This window comes from Ovis canadensis, chromosome 18, assembly GCF_042477335.2.
Source record: "Ovis canadensis isolate MfBH-ARS-UI-01 breed Bighorn chromosome 18, ARS-UI_OviCan_v2, whole genome shotgun sequence".
In the NCBI taxonomy this organism is placed as follows: domain Eukaryota; kingdom Metazoa; phylum Chordata; class Mammalia; order Artiodactyla; family Bovidae; genus Ovis; species Ovis canadensis.
The window spans coordinates 58,877,083-58,895,803 of record NC_091262.1 but is presented as its reverse complement, the minus strand read 5'-3'; the positions used below and the strand labels follow the sequence as shown (position 1 = coordinate 58,895,803).

The 18,721-nt window shown below is 34.2% G+C and overlaps 1 protein-coding gene across 3 annotated transcripts in view; it reads right to left on the bottom strand.

Annotated features, from left to right (window-relative positions):
- LOC138423141 (signal recognition particle subunit SRP54) overlaps positions 1-18,721 on the bottom strand; it is a 66,810-nt gene that overhangs the window by 31,514 nt on the left and 16,575 nt on the right. For all 3 annotated transcript variants that reach the window (XM_069558726.1, XM_069558727.1, XM_069558730.1), the window contains 10 exons: positions 17,442-17,546; positions 16,783-16,849; positions 16,644-16,701; positions 12,724-12,874; positions 11,076-11,224; positions 10,673-10,773; positions 10,084-10,170; positions 7,345-7,418; positions 7,039-7,147; positions 2,432-2,602 (listed from right to left, as the gene is read on the bottom strand). In XM_069558726.1, coding sequence (XP_069414827.1) covers positions 2,432-2,602; positions 7,039-7,147; positions 7,345-7,418; positions 10,084-10,170; positions 10,673-10,773; positions 11,076-11,224; positions 12,724-12,874; positions 16,644-16,701; positions 16,783-16,849; positions 17,442-17,546 — 1,072 coding nt within the window. The remainder of the gene's footprint in view (positions 1-2,431; positions 2,603-7,038; positions 7,148-7,344; positions 7,419-10,083; positions 10,171-10,672; positions 10,774-11,075; positions 11,225-12,723; positions 12,875-16,643; positions 16,702-16,782; positions 16,850-17,441; positions 17,547-18,721) is intronic.

Below are 18,721 nucleotides of genomic sequence, written 5' to 3'. Positions count from 1 at the left end.
CACTATAAGCAAAACCATATCCAGTGGTTATTAACAGTAAGCTGTAACAATTGTTCAGTAGTGATATGGTATAATGTTGAACAAAAAATTTTAAAGATATGGGTTAACTGGGAATGAGAATGGATTACTGATAAATGGTTATGAAAGAATGAGTCTGAGAGAACCTCAAGATGTATACATTTAAGAAGTTACTATAAATAAAAAGCTTCAGAGAATAGAAAAAAATATAACAAAACTCCATTTATCAGTGAATTTCTACACACTCAGTGAGATTCTACAGCAAAAAGGCAACCAATGAAAGAGATGCACACTGGTGCAGAAGAAAGAAAAGCATCCTTTAGAGAATAACTGCTGTGCTCCTAAGACACAGAAAATCAAAGAGATCATTGATGCAACAGCAATGAATAAGTAGAGCTTGTTTCAGCAAAACTATTTCAAAGAAACATTAACTCCAGTACTTCTCAGAAATATTTGTGAAAATTCAAATCAAAGCTGACCCTGATTCTCTGATCAAAGCTGGTTAATATGAATAAATTAAATGAATTAAGAATTACAAATGAAAGAAGATACGTTTTTATAAAACATGATAAAAATTTTAAAAAGTTTCCTAATTAATAAATCTGTGTAAGATGTGAATTCCATGACCACTAGGGAGTCATTGTAAGTTTTTGTCTCTGAGGACTTAAAACTTCAAAAAATTATTAAGGCTTTGGTGTGACAAGGGTGTGCACCAAATTCACTGCCCACTTCATCTGGTTGTGCCTTTATTGAGCAGTCAATGCTTAGATAAGCTCTGACCAATGGATTTGCACTAGTTCTATCATAAACAGTTAGGGTCATTTGGGAAAGATGTTAAACTGACAATGTATTTACAAATCACTATCTGAAATAGCATGTGGTGTTAGGAAATATAACCAATTTTTAACAAGTTTGTCTAACTTTCCTCCCTTGTCACAAAGAAGAAAACAGGATATAGCAGGCAAGAAAAATAAGGAAACTGTCAAAAGATGAAAGGTGATATGTAAATACTCATCTGTTTTAGAAACCTATTCAGGGATATTATTCATCTTTGGAGCTTGCCTAATCAGGATTTCTTAGATAACAAATTCACTTTAATAGTGTTTAAGATAGAGAAAAAAATTTAAAGACAGGGCTAGGGCAGTTGACTTTAACTCTTTGGAAAAACAAACTTATCTTTTTACCTTAGATAACACACAGCAAAATACATTCTAAGTGGGATAAAAAGTAAAATCTAAAAAAAAAAGAAAAAAACCAGAATGAGTAGAAGAAAACATAGGTGACTGCTGTGGTATCAGAGCTTCCATGGTGGCTCTGCCAGTAAAGAATCTGCCTGCAATACAGAAGACATGGGTCTGATCCCTGGGTTGGGAAGATGCTGGAGAAGGGAATGGCTACCCACTCTAGTATTCTTGCCTGGAGAACTCCATAGAGAGAGGAGCCTGGGGGCTACAGTTTATGGGGTTGCAAAGAATCAGACATGACTAAGTGATTAACACTTTCACACTGTGGTACCAACATGGGGAAGGCTTTTATGAGCATAAAAGAAATCATACCAAAAGGTTTGGCTGCATTAAAAGTGAAAACTTCAGTTTTAATTAAAAATATAAAAGTGAACGGCAAATGAAAAACTGGGGAAAATATTTGCAGATATAACCCAAGAATTTTAAAGAGTTATTACAAAGCAATAAGGGAAAAAATAAAACAAATGGGACAAGAAACCTAAATAAGAGGGGATTCACCAAGAAAATTTAAACTAGTAAATGTACAAAGAAATGTTAAATATGAGTAATCTAAAACACATTGAAAAACTGACCAGCCTATGTTTCTGACCAAAACAGAAAAAAATCCCTGGCTTCATGGGAGACTGAACAGAAACTGACACAAGAACTGATACTGATATAGAACTGACAGTGATATATCAATCAGCCTAAACATCCAACAAAGATGCACTTGTGCTAAACAAAGATACATAACTGGAAAAATGCTATCTGTCTAAAAGGTATACTTTGAAGAAAACTTGACAATATGGAAAAGAAGATCAGAAGAAACCCCTAGTTATATCAAATGGTATTTGCAGTAAGACCCATGGGATTCACTGGGGAGTGAATATAATGGGTGTTTTAAACTTTTTTCTTGTATTGTCTCATAGTCTCTAAATTTTCCTTAATATATAACTTCACACAAAGTCACTAAGTGTGATTTTTTAAACTATTAGTGTTTATTACCTTGAATCTGAAAACAGATAAATCACAGATCACATTATAAATTCTGGAAGTACTTGCATAAAACATGAAATTCAGCAGTATGTTTTCTAATACTGGCAGTTCTTCCTGACTTTAATTTTTAGTTTCTCAACCTCTTTCTTTCCTTTCAGAGTGTCAAATAATGATGTGCTTGTTATTCCTCTTACCTTTGAAAAGTCCTTTGATACCTCCCATCTTTTTTACCATCTGTGCAAATTTGGTATACTGGGTCAGAAGTTCTTGGACATCTCTTGTTGACACACCTGATCCTCTTGCTACTCTTTGGATTCTTCCTGGTTGCTTACTGAAAACCTTAGCACCATCCGTACTGTCAAGTTCTGTAGGCAAGGGTCAGTTACTTTCATGTACACATTCACTTTTATTCACTGTCAAAGCGGTTACATCTAAACATCTCACACATAGAAAAACAGATATAAGGGTCAAACCACCAACCAGATTTAACAAATGCTGTTATCATCTGCTGTGTCTGCCTCTGATTTTTAAAAACTAAACATGGAATATATTCAAAAGAGTATTTATAATATTTATAAGCTATTAAAACAATAAAGCAAATACACACATGCTCACCCTACAGAAAATGTCTTTTCTTTGAAAAAACTTTTTGTCCATCCTTTCCATATTTCAAGTCCAAGTGCTCCTCAGAATATATACCAGAGGTATATTTCACAAAAGCAACAAAAGTGCTCACCTTAGCTCTAAATAACTATTATCCTTTAAATCATAAATTTAGGCAAATAAGTGCAAGTAGGTAGGTTCTATCTACAATCAACAGAATAACTGTTATATTTCCTATATAATCAAGTAATTACTACTAGTATTTTAATTCTTTCTGTAACATAAAGAATGAACGTAAAAAAAAAAATTTAAAAAAAAAAAAGAATGAACGTAACATAAACACTTCCAATGTTTTGGAAACTCTTAGAATACAAGGTCCATTTCTCATGGCATTAGTTGCCTACATACAATCTCAGGTACAAAATTTCTATTATGTCTGCATTCTTTCCATAATATCTCCTAATAAATGATCACCTAACCTTGATCTTAACAACCACAGGAGAGATGACCCACTATCCAAAATAATTCAATCTATGTCATTCTATTATACCTGTAATTATGGAAAATATTTTCCCATATTAATATGAAATACATTTGTCTGACACTTCTTCCTATTATGCACAGATGTCCCAGGCACAAAGACTAAGGCTTTCAAATTATTTCAGAGTCACTGTGTCGCCTGTGAATTTTCCTCTAGGTGACAAATATCCAACTCTTTTGACTGTTCCTCTTATAATATGGTTTAAAACCTCATCTATCATGCTGATTTCCTAAATACATCTTCTAATTTGTCTACGTCCAGTAAGCATATTGTCCAGAAGTGAACTTAAATCCAGGGGAAGACTGATTACCAATGCAATACAAAGATCAAATTATCTCACAGTAAACTTACAATCCATTAAAACCTCTAAATCCATTCCATAAATGCAGTTTTAAGCCACATCTCTATGATAAAATATTTTGAAAATGTATATCATATTCTCCTAAGAGCTCAAATGGAGTGAGAGAATGGAGACAAGCTAATAACAGCACATCCTGGTAAGCGGTATCATGAATTTAACAAAAAGCAGAAGGGACATAAGTCAAAGAAGAAAGGAAGTCAAGAAAGGCTCCATGCTGGCGGTTTCTCTTAAAACTGTGTAGTCTTAAAGGATGAGTATGAGATAAGTAAAGAAGGAAAGGAGCAAGGGACATTGTAGGAAGCAGAATAAGGATTCCCAGAATAAATGAAAATAGTTTTGTGTAGAAGGAACCAAGCCTGGGTAAGAGCTGAGAAATTAAGAGGTTTTAAAAATAAGGACAAGATTATAACAGAACCTGTGTGCCAGGCTATGGAAGTCACACAGCAGTGTCTGACTCTGTGTGACCCCATGACTATCGCCCGCCAGGCTCCTCTGTCCATGGAATTCTCCAGGCAAGAATACTGGAGTGGGTAGCCATCTCCTTCTCCAGGGGAATCTTCCAGACCTAGGGATCAAACTCAGGTCTCCTGCATTGCAGGCAGATTCTTCAAGATCTGAGACACCAGGGAAGCCCTATGCCAGGCTGAGGAGTTGGGAATTAATCATTAAGACAACTGTCATCGAAAGATTTTGATCCCAGAATTGTTATATTTAGAAAGATTATTTTTATGGCAGTGAAGAAGACAGATTAAAAGAGAAACGGAAATGTCAGGAGGCTACTGTAGCAGTCCAGGTAAGAAATGATGAGTGTATGAACTAATGCAGGGAACAAAGAGAAGAGAGAAAATACAAGAAATATTTAGGAAGTATAACTCACTACGTCTAAGATGATGTTAAGGTTTCTATATTCTACCTGAAACGAAAAATACTGATAAGAATAGACTGGGATAAGTTAAATATGTATATATATTGTAATACCTAGACCAATCACTAAGAAAAGTAAAATATACCAAAAAATATACAGAGACAATAAAACAGAATAACAAATAATGTCCAAACAATCACAGGAAAGTAAAGAGAAAACAGAAGAACAAAAACAGAGTGAACAAACAGAACCAAAGGTAAAATGGCAGAACTAAATCCTAATATATAAATATCAGTTAAAAGAGGTTATCAGAATTATTAAAAAAAATTACCATGTTGTTGATACAAAATTCATTTCCAACATAAAACAGGTAGGTTAAAGGTAAAGGGATAAAAAAAGATATACAATGCAAACAACCAATTAAAGAAAGCTGGAGTGGTTGCATTAATAGCAGATGAAGTGGACCAGGACAAAGGAGGGCATTACATACATAATGATAAAACAGTCAAGTCAATTCACTAAGAAGACAAAACAATCCTAAATGTGTATGCACCCAACAACAGAACTTCAAAATACAGGAAGCAAAACTAACACAACTGAAAGGAGAAAAGTCAGGCATCTCGACACCTCTATATCCATAATCAATAAAACCACTAGACAGAAAATCAGCAAGGATGTAAATCTGAGTTGACACTAGTTTCTAGCTTGGATGACTGAGTAGATGGATGGAAGTGTCACTCACCGAAGGAGACGAACTACCTTTTGGAAGTTATATTCCTCAGAAAACTCAAACATGTAATAGAGATACCTGTCCACCATTTAGTGAGCATCTAGACAGGAAGTAATCCAGAGTACAGACTCTCAAGCCAGAAGCTCAGCCTCTCCATCCCCTAGCTAGTGACTTTGGCAGATTACTCAACTTCCCTGTATCCTAATCTGTAAAAGCTAGATTGGATTTTGACCCAGAATTGTCCCTTAAGAGTTGTTGTTGGTTAATGTATGTATAGTGCTCATGACAGTGCCTAGGACAGAGTAAATACTCTAGATAAGGCTGCAGTTATTAATTCTACACACAAAAATTTTTGCAGTGTTGAAGATAAAGAGATGAGAAAGACACAACCTTATCTGGGTTACTATGAACGCCAAGAGATCAAGAAAGAGGTAGACACTATAAAAAATAATCAGGTAGTATATATAGAAGTGATATTATTCAACAAAAGGAACACAATAATAAGAAATACTGGCTGAGAACAGAACCTTGTAGCATATATTCCTTTAGGCTGAATGAGGATGAGACCAGTGAAAGAGACTGCAGTTAACAAGTAAAGTAAGGGTAAAAGTGGAAATAAAAAAGTAATAGAAAATAAGAAGAAAACGTCAATGAACATCCAATGTTGTAAAAGTCAAGAAAAAGATTGAAAAGTCTCCACTGGAGTAGACCCAGTAGAAGGTTGTTGGAAATCTCTGTATAATCTATTTCAGAGCAATGGTGGGTACAGAAGTCAGATTTCAGTAGTTTGAGGACACAAACCACTTTTTTTTTTTTAAAGAAACTTGACTGAAAACAGAGTAAAAGTATGAGTGAGAAGTAAAGCCCAGAAAATGTAAAATTGTGAAGTTAATGTTTATATGCTGATGGATTGAAAAAAATAAGTAGGTAAGGAGAGACTGGAGACACAGGAGAGGATTTTACTGATGGAGAAAAGTCCTTGAACAAGTTTGAAGAATGGCCTGTGGCTGTCACAACCTCATTGGTAACTTAGCCAAAGATTGAAAAACTTCAATGAAAAGCACATGTATTTCTTTGTAAACAGAGGTCAGATGATAGAGAAGACCTGGCATGCATGCTGCACTGAATCAGAAAAGGTGCTAAAAATTGGGAGAAAGATAAAGGGGCCATGAGTCTAGAAATACTCATGGGCTGAGGACCCAGAAGTACAGGAGGGAGGGATAATCTAGGATTACAGAGAGAGCAGTATACTTAAGAAGACTGAAACCTTGGAGTTTCAGAGCAAAGGAAGTTGGTAAATATTGCTTACACTGTCCCTCTCTTACAGATTCCCAATTCCTGTGAGCATATTAGAGCTCTGAGAAGACATGCAATAAATAAATGTGCCAGTTTTCTAAAGAACCCCAGATTATCTGACTACAGGACTCCCCTTTCAAGTTATTTCTATCAACACCCTGAAGAACTGGTGTTCTCACCACAGAACTCATTTGGAGAAGCCCTGTACTAGACATTTCTCTCAAAGGTGAAGTCAACACAATAATCATACTTTTTGAGCAAGAGCTTCCAAGCAGCTACAAATCTCCCAAATAATAATCTCTCAGTCTAAATTTTTTCCCATCTTGTCCACAAGAACACAGTAAAATTCTCAACTTGCTGATATTGAGAACACGGTCCTCCAAGTCAAGAAATCTGCCATCTTACCTTGATCATTCATACTATCCATTATTGTCATTAATTTCTTTAGCCTTGCCATAGACTCTTGTTCATTTCCTTTGCTCATGAAATCTGTTCCAAAACCAGGGATCATCCCCTAAAACATGTATTTAAACATAAAAATCAGTAATAGCTTGAGATTAATTGTTCACATTTAACTAATGGCTTTAATATTAAATTTTTAAAGTAACTATTTTTACCCAAATATTAAAATAATTAAAGCAAGTGTATCCATTCTTAGAAATTGTAACAAGGACAATAGAGGTTAGAAAAAAACTTTTTAGGATAACTAACCAAGATCTGACTGAAGGGGCCCATTTTCATGATATTTTGAAATTGCTCATACATGTCTCGCAACGTAAACTGACCTGAAATACAATATAAATGATGCAAATATATTAGAGAGTGAACATTTCCATTCAATAAAACTAATATTTTCCTTAATCATGGGCTCATCTTGAAGCACACTTATAAAATAGCCAGTCAATAAATATTCACTGAGAAGTTACATAAGATTACAGGATGAATGCCACAGAGACATCCTATCCTATAGAAGCTCATATTTTATCAGAGAAAATGGACGTAAACATATACAGGAAACGTGAAAACAATTTATACATACTAGGATAACTGAAATTAAAAAATCTGACAACACCAAAAGTTAGAGGATAAGGAACAAGCAGAACTCTCATATATTACTGAGAATGTAAAAATGGCAAAACTGCTTTAGATTATTTGGAGTTTCTTAAACAGCTAAACTGTCAATAAACTGGAAAACAGGTTGACTCTGGATGAAATACTACTCAGCTATAAAAGAACAGGGTACAGATAAGTAAAACCACTTGGATAAATATCAAAAATATTATGCTGAGCCAGGGAAACCAGGTGGGGAAAAAACAGATATATATACTCTAGGATTCCTATATGAAGTTTTCTGGGAAGGGGAATAAACAAACTTCCTGGAGTAATGGAAATATTCTGTTTCCCAAAGAGCATTTGTCAAAATTAATGAATGATATCCTTAGAATCTGAGCATTTCGTTATTATGCAAATTAACTTCAGTTAGAGAAAGACTATTTTCAATTTTTGTGCTATGATATAAAAAAGAACACACTTGGTTTCAGGCATTCTGAATTTGAAGGAGCAGTAAAATACATCAAAAGAAATGTTCTAGGCAGCTAGAAATATAGAATTAAACAGCGGCAGAGCAGGTTAAGGCTGAAATAGGTATTTGGCCATTATACAGAAATGACGGTGGAAGTTAAGATGATACAGGAAGTCCACTGTCATGGAACCCAAGTGTAGAGTTTGAAAATATAAAAGGCGGATAACACTGTTATATTTTGGGAGCAAAGAGAAAAGAGAAAGGTCACTACGCTTGGAAATAAGGAGGCGGCCCCTGAAGCAAGGGCACAGACCTTAAGAGAGACTTAGGCGTTAGAAAGTAGGCTGTCTGGGAATATATTAGAAACCAATCTTCAACTTCAAGCAGCGAAGACAGATATAAAAATAATTGTAATGAATAATACAATAATTTCAGAGTCCAATAGAAACACATAGCAGGGGTTCTAAGTCTAGGGATAAGGTAGAATGTTCCTGAAGCATATTTAAGTAGATACTCGGAAGCATGAGTGGGCCAGTTTGGCTGGGGGTAGAGGAGGACAGAAACAGGAAGAAGAGAAGATAACTATCTGACAGGCAGAGGGACAGCAAGGTAAAAAAGACTATAGCGTACATTTGAGAAACTGACAGAAATTCAGCATGACTGGCACATGGAATGCTAAGAACAACGGTGTCAAAACATGACTCAGAAGATGTGGATAAGATAGTGGAGTCATTCAAAGACACTACAAGAGCAACGAGAAGACACTAAAAGATTTTAAGAAAAGTAGTAGAAATAGGATCAAATCTGCATTTCTGAAAGATCATTTTGGCTGCAGGATAAAAAAACAGGTCCAAGGGAAAGAATCCAAAAAACTGCAAAACCTGATAAAAAGCCTTAGAATAAATAATCTAGAGAAGAGATTAATTTAAATAGCTGCTGGGAAGTAAGGGATGGAATGGAGATAACTAGGAGGTAGAATCACTAGGACTAATAATTAATGGGAAAAGGACTGGGCAGAGTGAGGAAGACATGAGTGGATGACAACATCCAAGTTTCTGACTTTGGAAACAAGACAAATGACGTTAACTTTCCTAGATGGCAACACTGGGGTAGGAGGTTGAGATGGGAAGATAAGGACAAACTGAAGTCAGTGTCTAAGGAACATCAAAGCACGGTCTAGCAAACATACAGCTATGAGTCTGAAGCTCAGGGAAAGATGATGACCTAGAAATGATCACTAGAAAACACCAACATCTAGGATGGAAAGGCATAGGTACCTGACAAGATGAGTGAGACGGAGCAGAGGCAGCATAGTATGTGGTCATGGAAATTAAAGAGTCATGCCATTTTGAGAAAAACAGAAATGATCAATAATAATATATGTTCCTGATGTGCTAGACATTTTATATATGTATCAGCTCATCTTCACAACTCTATGAAGAAGATACTTAGTATTATCTACTTTTTTACACAGAAGGAAATTGAGGTTATTTTTAAAAGTTCTATGTTGGGTTAAAAAACTTAAGCTCTTAAACATACTTTCATAGGAGTTGTCTTCAATGTGAAGAAAATGTGTATTTAATCTCTTTTAAATTTTTTTGTTTTATTATATAAAACTTATAAGTAAACAAACAAATCAGAAGAGAGTATTTTAGCTTACTTTTAACCTGTTTTACTCCAAGGAACCCAATGACAGCTCCAATACTAATCTTAAGGCAATTTGATTATAAGAAAGAAAATAAAACACTCAATTCTACAGCTGCTTACATGACTGAGATTTAAAATGATCTGCATATAAATCATCTAAAAAATAAACACTGGAAGAACTGACTTTAACAGACTTATCACTTCAAAAACATTATATTAGTTCTATTAAAAGAAAACAAGAGAAGTCATATGAGATCAAATGCTTTTTGTTACTCATATACCATGTTTCAACTTCTCTATAAGTGCTTCATTGTCATCCAACTTTAGCTCGTTGACTTTATCTATCAGTCCTTCAATGTCACCCATACCTATAAAAGCCAAAACAGTAAAATTAATAACTTATAGTATATTTGTTATATTGCTACATTATGCAAAATGCATGCACATATAGTAATAAATCTGTGAGATAGGCAGCTCAGGTATTTCTACAACATTTTACAGGTCAGAAATTGAAGCTAGAGAGGTTAAGTATCAAAGCAGTGACTGCAGTCCAGGGTTTAATTCCAAATTCTATGCTCTGAAACATGAAAGTTCTGCTGCCATTATCACTTCTATTACTACAACCACATACTTCTGTACTGTGCTCTAAAACTTTCCCAAGAACTTTCTATCCAATAGCTCGTTTTTACCACTCTAACCATGGGAAGCAGGTTACCATCATCCCTATTTTGTAGGTGAAGAAGATAAATCATAGAAGGAAATTATTTTCCTGAACTAGTCAGTGAGAGGGCAGAATTAAAATTCTAATGGGGTCCTAAAAAGCCACACTATTTCTTGGAGATTTGTCTATATCCCCACCACTGTACACACCAAGAAGTTTGCTGATGAAAGGTTGTGTTTTGAAAGGTTCAAAGTCATCTATATGTTCCCCTGTACCAATGAAAATAATTGGACTTTTTGTGGCAGCAACTCTGCAAAGAAAAAGAAAACACAAAATAACCTCAAAAAGGAAAACAAATTTCTAGATGTCAAAGCTTATCAGACAAAGATACATAGCTGAAGCTTCTTTTCACTAGCTAAAACAGAACTATAGATATATCAGAGGGACTCGAAAATTCTGTTTCTATTTACACTTTCTTCATAGACTGTATTAGGTCCACTATTGGAATAGATTTTTAATGATTAATAAAGTCATAAACATACACACACATATACACACACACACATAGCATGTAAGTCCAAGGCACAGGACAACAGTGTTAATGATACTTACGCACTGAGAGCACCACCTCCTTTTGCATGGCCATCAAGTTTTGTCACTATTACTGAGGCTACATCTACTTTATCTTTAAAAGCCTTAGCCTGGGCTTCACAAGCCTGTCCAATGGAGGCATCCATCACATAAACAATGTTATCTGGTTGCTAGAAAATTTAGATAGAAAAGATACGCATTTTAACTGACCTTAAGTAAATTTCATCAATAGAAGCTATAAAAAGTATTTACTATAATTATTCAATCAATAAACATTTACTGTAGAAGTAGTATATATTAGGCATCATTTAGGTCCTCATGGAGATGAGTAAGAAAATCCTTGTCTTTATGGGGCCTACACTGAAGTCATTGGAGACAGATGAAAAATAGGCAAATAAACATTTCATCTAGTCAAGGCCATGGTTTTTCCAGTGGTCATGTATAGATGTGAGAGTTGGATTATAAAGAAAGCTGAGTGCCGAAGAATTGATGCTTTTGAACTGTGGTGCTGGAGAAGACTTTTCAGAGTCCCTTGTACTGCAAGGAGATCCAACCAGTCCATCCTAAAGGAAATCAGTCCTGAATATTCATTGGAAGGACTGATGCTAAAGCTGAAACTCTAATACTTTGACCACCAGATGCAAAGAGCTGACTCATTAGAAAAGACCCTGATGCTGGGAAAGAGTGAAGGCAGGAGAAGGGGACGACAGAGGATGAGATGGTTGGATGGCATCACCGATTCAATGGACATGAGTTTGAGTAAACTCTGGGAGTTGGTGATGGACAGGGAGGCCTGGCATGGTGCAGTCCATGAGGTCGCAAAGAGTTGGACATGACTGAGCAACTGAACTAAACTGAACTGAAACATTTTGAATGTACAACAATTAAAATGGGATGGAGAAAATCAGTTATGAGGTGTGGAAGGCTTCTTAGGGTGGTCAGAGAAGGCCTGTCTGGGGGTAAATCTGAGCTGAGATCTGAATAAAGAGGAAAAAGTTAAGCAACAATCTCGAGCAATCACACTCCAGGCAAATGGAACAGCAAATGTAAATGAGAAGAAGAAAAAGCAGAAGAGTATGGGCTGAAACCAAAATGGATAAAAACAGAGGTGAGGCTATTTCCCTTAGATCTGCTCCACTAAGTCAAAATAGTGGCATGGTTAAAAACCAACTTTTTAGCACTAACCATTAACCAAAGAATTACTGCCAGCACCTCAATGGCAAATATGGGCTCATAATATGTGCTACAGATTACCTATAAACCATTTCTTATCCCCATGTTATTTCCATCATGATTTTAAAGAGACACTAAATGATGATTAATACTTTTAAATGCTTCATTTTGAAAATCTTTCAAAATTCACCTAAAGCAAATGTTTCTAATTTAAACAATTTACAGAAAGGAAATTCAATAGTTACTAAAGGTTATTCTCAATTTATTTGTTAGTTTTTCTTATACATACTAATAAGATGATTAAGCAATGAAATTTCCAATACTCATGAAAATTTCATATTAATGTAGAGATTAAGTCCTTATATATAGACAAAGGAGCCCAAAATAGAAATAAATTACTTGGAATCTTACAGGCAAAAAATAATTTATATGGTTCACAAACTCAGTTAAGTTTTAACTGAAGTCCTTATAGTGTTGTTAAATTAAAGCTACTTACTATAGCATTAGCAACTTGAAGCATTTCTTCAAACAAAGAGTCTTCTTGTTTATGACGGCCACTTGTATCAACAATAATAATTTCAAAGTTTTCATTTTTGAATTTCTCCACTCCTTCAGAGGCAATGATAACAGGATCCATTTCTGTATAGCTATTTAACATGGAAAAAATGATTTAACAACCACAACAGCAAAATGTTCAAATGCTAGTAATTTGGAAATTGCTAGTATATCTTTATTCTGAAAAAGTCATATTGATAACAATTTCAATTAACTATAAAATCCAGTAAGTATTAAATATGACAAGCCACATAAAGAGCAGCATGAAGCAGTATCCAGTCTCCCAATTATGAAATCCTGTATGATTCTGCTTTATATCTTTTCTGAATGAGTTGTGTATCCCTCATTTTTTTTACATTTTAATAACTGAACTTATATTATATAGTGTTTTATATATGCTTTTCTACTTAAAGGTTTTTTGAAAGCATTTTTAAATGAAGTATCATTGATGTACACTATATATCATAGCTATACAATACAGTGAGTCACAATTCTTTCTTCAGCTGAAATTGTTGCAAATGGCAAATCCATTTATCTGTTAATGGACATTTAAGTTGCTTTCATATCTTGGCAATTATAAATAATGCTACTATGAAGACTGGAGTGAACCTAGCTTTTCAAATTAGTGTGTCTTTTTTCCCTCCTAAATACACACCCAGGAGGGGAACTGTTGGGTTATACGGTAGTTCTATTTTCAGTTTTTTGAGAAACTGCCATACTGTTTTCCACAGCTGTGGTACCAATTCACATTCCCACAGTGTACAAGGATTCCCTTTTCTCCACATCCTCGTGATCATTTGTTATTTGTGTTCTTTCTGATGATAGTCATCCTTCTGTAGCACTCTATAAAACCATTAAATATTCTTGTAACACGTGACTTTTAAGTTATATAGCATTCCATCAGATGGCTATGCTATCATTTATTAAATAAATGCCCTACTGTTGGCCATTTAAGGTTTTCTAACTTCCTGGTATTAAAAATATAGCCAATATAAATAGTATATAATGTTTCTTCTAAACTATGATACACTCCTACAAGCTGAATTTGGATCAAATGGTTTGATCATTGAGGCTTTTGGTTTTTAAAAGGAAAATGTCCTTCACAAAACTTTAATTTCATTACTATTTTATTATATTTTCATAATCCTTGAAACTCTACTCAACTTGAAAATCAAAAAATAAGATTTTATTTTAGTTTGCATTCTTTTGATTAGTGGCAACTTTTAATATAGATCAACGCTGTCAAATGCAAGGATATATAATGTTAAAAGTTTTCCCCCTAAATTAACAACAAAAATCAAGTAGAAATACACTTAATAAGAATATATGCGAAACTTAAAACAGGAAAATTAATATACTTAAGGATGAAATTTTTAACAAAAAAGACGTAGCAAGTTTCTACATGGAACTATACAAATAAGTAAAGATGCCAGTTCTCCCCTAAATTAATTGGCTTCAATATAGTTTTATTCATAATCTTAGGGAGATTTTTCTTTCTGGAACCTGATTCAAGAAACCAATACAACATTATAAAGCAATTTTCCTCCAAGTAAAAAAAAAAACTAAAATTTACTCAGGAAAATAAGCAGGTAAGACGCAAGAAATGTTGAAAAAGAAGAAATTAACATTACCAGCTATTTTAAAATATGATAAAGATACAATTAAAATAAAATTTATAAATATATAAAGAAATAGGATCAAAGATGTTCATAAGGAGATTACTTACATACATGCATACAATGGAATACAGTAATGTCATAAAAAGAATTCTCTTTAAAAGCATATTGTCCAGAATTATTAAGATCCCATTATTATAATATATATTTTAATGAAATATAACATACATATGGAAAAGTTGCACAAATTGTTAAATTCAGTGAATTTTCACAAAGCAAACACACTCAGACCAAGGAAAACAAAATAATTAGTATTTTACTCCCTCCCAAGAATAATCACTATCTTGTCATAAGATCTTATTTTTAATCGTCTATAGTAATATATTTACATAAAATGCACTATTTCAAGAATTCATTTTAATGAGCTTTGACAAACTTATACAACCCATGTAACTATTACTAAAGCAATCAAGGTTCAAAGCATGAAAAGATTCTATTTCAACTTAAAATTATCTATCTCTTGTATATTTGTTTATATAGCACATTTGAAAAAAGCACAGATGGACTTGCTAAAAGCCGGCGGGAAGTGAAACTGTTAGTACTTTCACTTCTTTAAAATGTTTTATTAAAATAGTGGGTTTTTTTTTTTAAAGACAGAAATGGTACAGAAAAAACATATCTACTGTCCCCCCAATAAATAACATGTAAATTTAACATTAGAGATCATTTCAAATCCTTCCTTCCCCAGCCCGATCCACTTCATCTCTCCCAGAGGAAACGATGATTACTAATATTTTACTCCATACACATAAGCAAAGGAGAGATTATTTAATAAACAGTACTGAGAAATTGGTTAAAAATTAAGGCTCTGGTTTTGGCTGATAGTTCAAGTAAGCAGCCTAAGCATTACTTGCTCAGTCATGTCTGACTCTTTGCAACCCACAAACTGTAGCCAACCAAGCTCCTTTGTCTATGATATTCTCCAGGCATGAACACTGGAGTGGGTTGCTATTTCCTTTTCCAGGGTATCTTTCCGACCCAAGGATCGAACTCAGGTCTCCTGCGCTGCCAGGTAGATTCTCTGCCATCTGAGCCATCTATCAGCTCACACCTATCACTGTGCAAATTTGAACTCTAAATATGTAACTGCTTATTATTCTTTAATTTTTAAATCTATGTTAGAAAAAGTTCTTAACCTAAAAATTAAATTCCTAACATTATTCTTTAATCTATTTGCTAGAAATTATCATAAAAAAATAACTAAAAGAGAGAATTCCCTGGTGGTTCAGTGGTTAGGACTCTGTGCTTTCACTGCCAAGGGCCTGGGTTCAATCTCTGGTTGGGGAACTAAGATCCTGCAATCAGCGTGTTGCAGCCAAACAAAAAAACTACTAAAAGAATTTAAAGAGCATACCACAGCCAAAGTTCACTAGTTTTTTTGGCCAAAAAGTAGCAAATAATGATTTATAAAATGATATCATTCATTTAATTACTTCAAACTTTAGCTTAATAATCTCCTTATATTAATATATTAGTAACATTAAGAAAAATGTTATTCTCTCAAATAAGTCTTTCTAAACTTAATCTTGACTCAATTCTTTTAGTCATTTTAACATAAACAAATCACCTAACTGAACAGCAATGTAGCAAATGAAGGTTAGCAATGATCAGACTCTTAGATAAACATAGATTATAAAGCATTTTTGGTTGATCAAACACAAACTTTTAAAAAATGGTGTACTAAAGAAACAGACAATATAGAATTCACCAGGGTATGTTGAATCAAGAAAAGGTTCAGATAGGTCTTAGAAGAAACAACTAGAATAGAACCAGGAGGCTGGAAAGCATGCAAGGCAGGGTAAGTATAGGAAGAATTATAAGCTAAACAGTATCTGCTCAGATCAATCAGGCTGGATCAGAAAAATCATGTTACAATAATTAAAGGTAACAATGTAATAATTATACCCCTACCTTATTTCAAAAATGATTCAAACTTATAGGTACATATTAAAATGTGGCCAGATAGCATAAAGTAAAAAGTCAGATAGATAAGGTAAGACCTAAGAATAAAAACCATCAGGATGGGGAACAGTGTATACCTGTGGCAGATTCATGTTGATGTATGGCAAAACCAATACAATATTGTAAAGTAATTAACCTCCACTTAAAATAAATAAATTTATATTTTAAAAATAAATAAATAAATTTATATTTTAAAAAAAAAAGAATAAAAACCAGAACCCACCTTCCATAGAATGGAATTCTTGCTTTGGTTGCATTCTGTTTTAGTTGGTCAAAAGCCCCTGTGAAACAAAAAAGTTAATGAGTCCTTAAACTTGAAAATAAGACTTTCAGGAAATAATTTTCAAATTTTAGCACAATACCTGCTCTGAATGTGTCTGCACATATCAAACAGGTCTTCCAACCTTTCCTCTGATAATAATATGCTAACTGGGAAAGGAAGATTTTAAAAATCAATAAATACAAGTTATTCACATGTAAAATAAAACAGCTCATATTCTCCTAAAAAGTAATATTATTACATTCTGAATACTGAAGATTTCCTGAAGAGTTTAAACTCTAAGTGCCAAACAGTCACATTCAAAGGATATGAAACGACGAAGCAACAAATGACCATGGTAAAAAATATTAACGTTAATTAAAAACAAACAATAACATAACCCTCTGAGAAATAATCCTGGGTTTTTTTTTTCTTTCTAAACTATACAGATGAGGCTTCTGAAGCAAAATCTGGTAAGGAAGTTGAGGCACCCAATTATGAAGGGAAGGGTGGTATAATGAATTTAAAATTAGCAAAATGATATGTAAAATGAAGACCCATACATATTATACTGGGTGAGACATTGTAAAAAGGGAATCCTGAGCCACAGGATATAAGGTAAACTTTCCCCCTTTACTCCTCCAAAAATCATATCCTCATCTCTTTGAAGGACAGGAACAGTTTTCTTGGTAAAAGCACTTGATTTACACAAACATAGCTTCTCCATGACTTTGTTTCTTTTTTTAATTAAGTGTAATTTACCTTTGAACATGTAGTTGTTTTACCACTCCCTTGCAATCCAACAAACATGATCACATTCTGTTTTCCTTTAGTGGGTGTCCATGCTTTAACTCCAGGGTCTACAAGCTACATACCAAAAACAAAGATAAAATCAGGTTAGCACATGGTTACATCCAAAACCTCTCTCCCCACAACTTTCAAATTGTAAAAATGATTTACAGACATTTCAGTGTAAGAGGCATCCATAATCCTCCCATTCTAACACAACTCTATTTCCCTCTCTTATATATACACATAGTGAAATTTAAGAATTTAAAATAGCGCATTGTGAAGTTATAAGCAAGCGTATGCTCCCAAACCAATTCAGAGGTAAAGATCTCAAAACATTTTTTAGAAAAAGTTCAAAGTGTATGAATGTGAAACCAAGTTTGAGCAAGGGAGCAATCTATACTAGCACTGTAGAAATATATGTGTAGGCCACATAAGAATTTTAAAAATTCTAGTAGCAACATTTAAAAAAGTAAAAACAAGTGATATTAATGTTAATACTTTAACTCAATATAGCTAAAATATTATAATTTTAACATGTAATATATATTTAAAAATTAATGAGCTATTTTATATTTCCTTTTCCCATGCTGGGTCTTTTTTTTTCCCCTAAATAAATGTGCCATGCTAGGTCTTAAAACTTGGCATGGCTCTCTCATCCATCTACTCAATACCAGATCTCAGTATGGAATAGCCACATTACAAGTCTCAACACCCACATGTGGCCAGTGGCTGCAATACTGCAATGGCACCTACCTTCCTGTTCAATTTCACCAGTGTTTATTTATATATGAGCAAAATTATAAACTGCATGTGAAAGGCTTTCCAAGTGAGTCAAAGGTTAAACTGTCCAATGCCATTGGATGCACTGCTCTATAAAGTTATTATATTTAAAGTAAAAAATAATCACCAATTTTATAATGACAATCAGTGGAGAAGGCAATGGCACCCCACTCCAGTACTCTTGCCTGGAAAATCCCATGGACAGAGGAGCCTGGTGGGCTGCAGTCCATGGGGTTGCTAGGAGTCGGACACAACGGAGCGACTTCACTTTCACGCATTGGAAAAGGAAATGGCAACCCACTCCAGTGTTCTTGCTTGGAGAATCCCAGGGATGGGGGAGCCTGGTGGGCTGCCGTCTATGGGGTCGCACAGAGTCGGACACGACTGAAGCGACTTAGCAGCAGTAGCAGCATACAGACAGTCTCCAAACTAACAAGCAGGAGGCATTTTTAACATTCATTTAAAAAAAA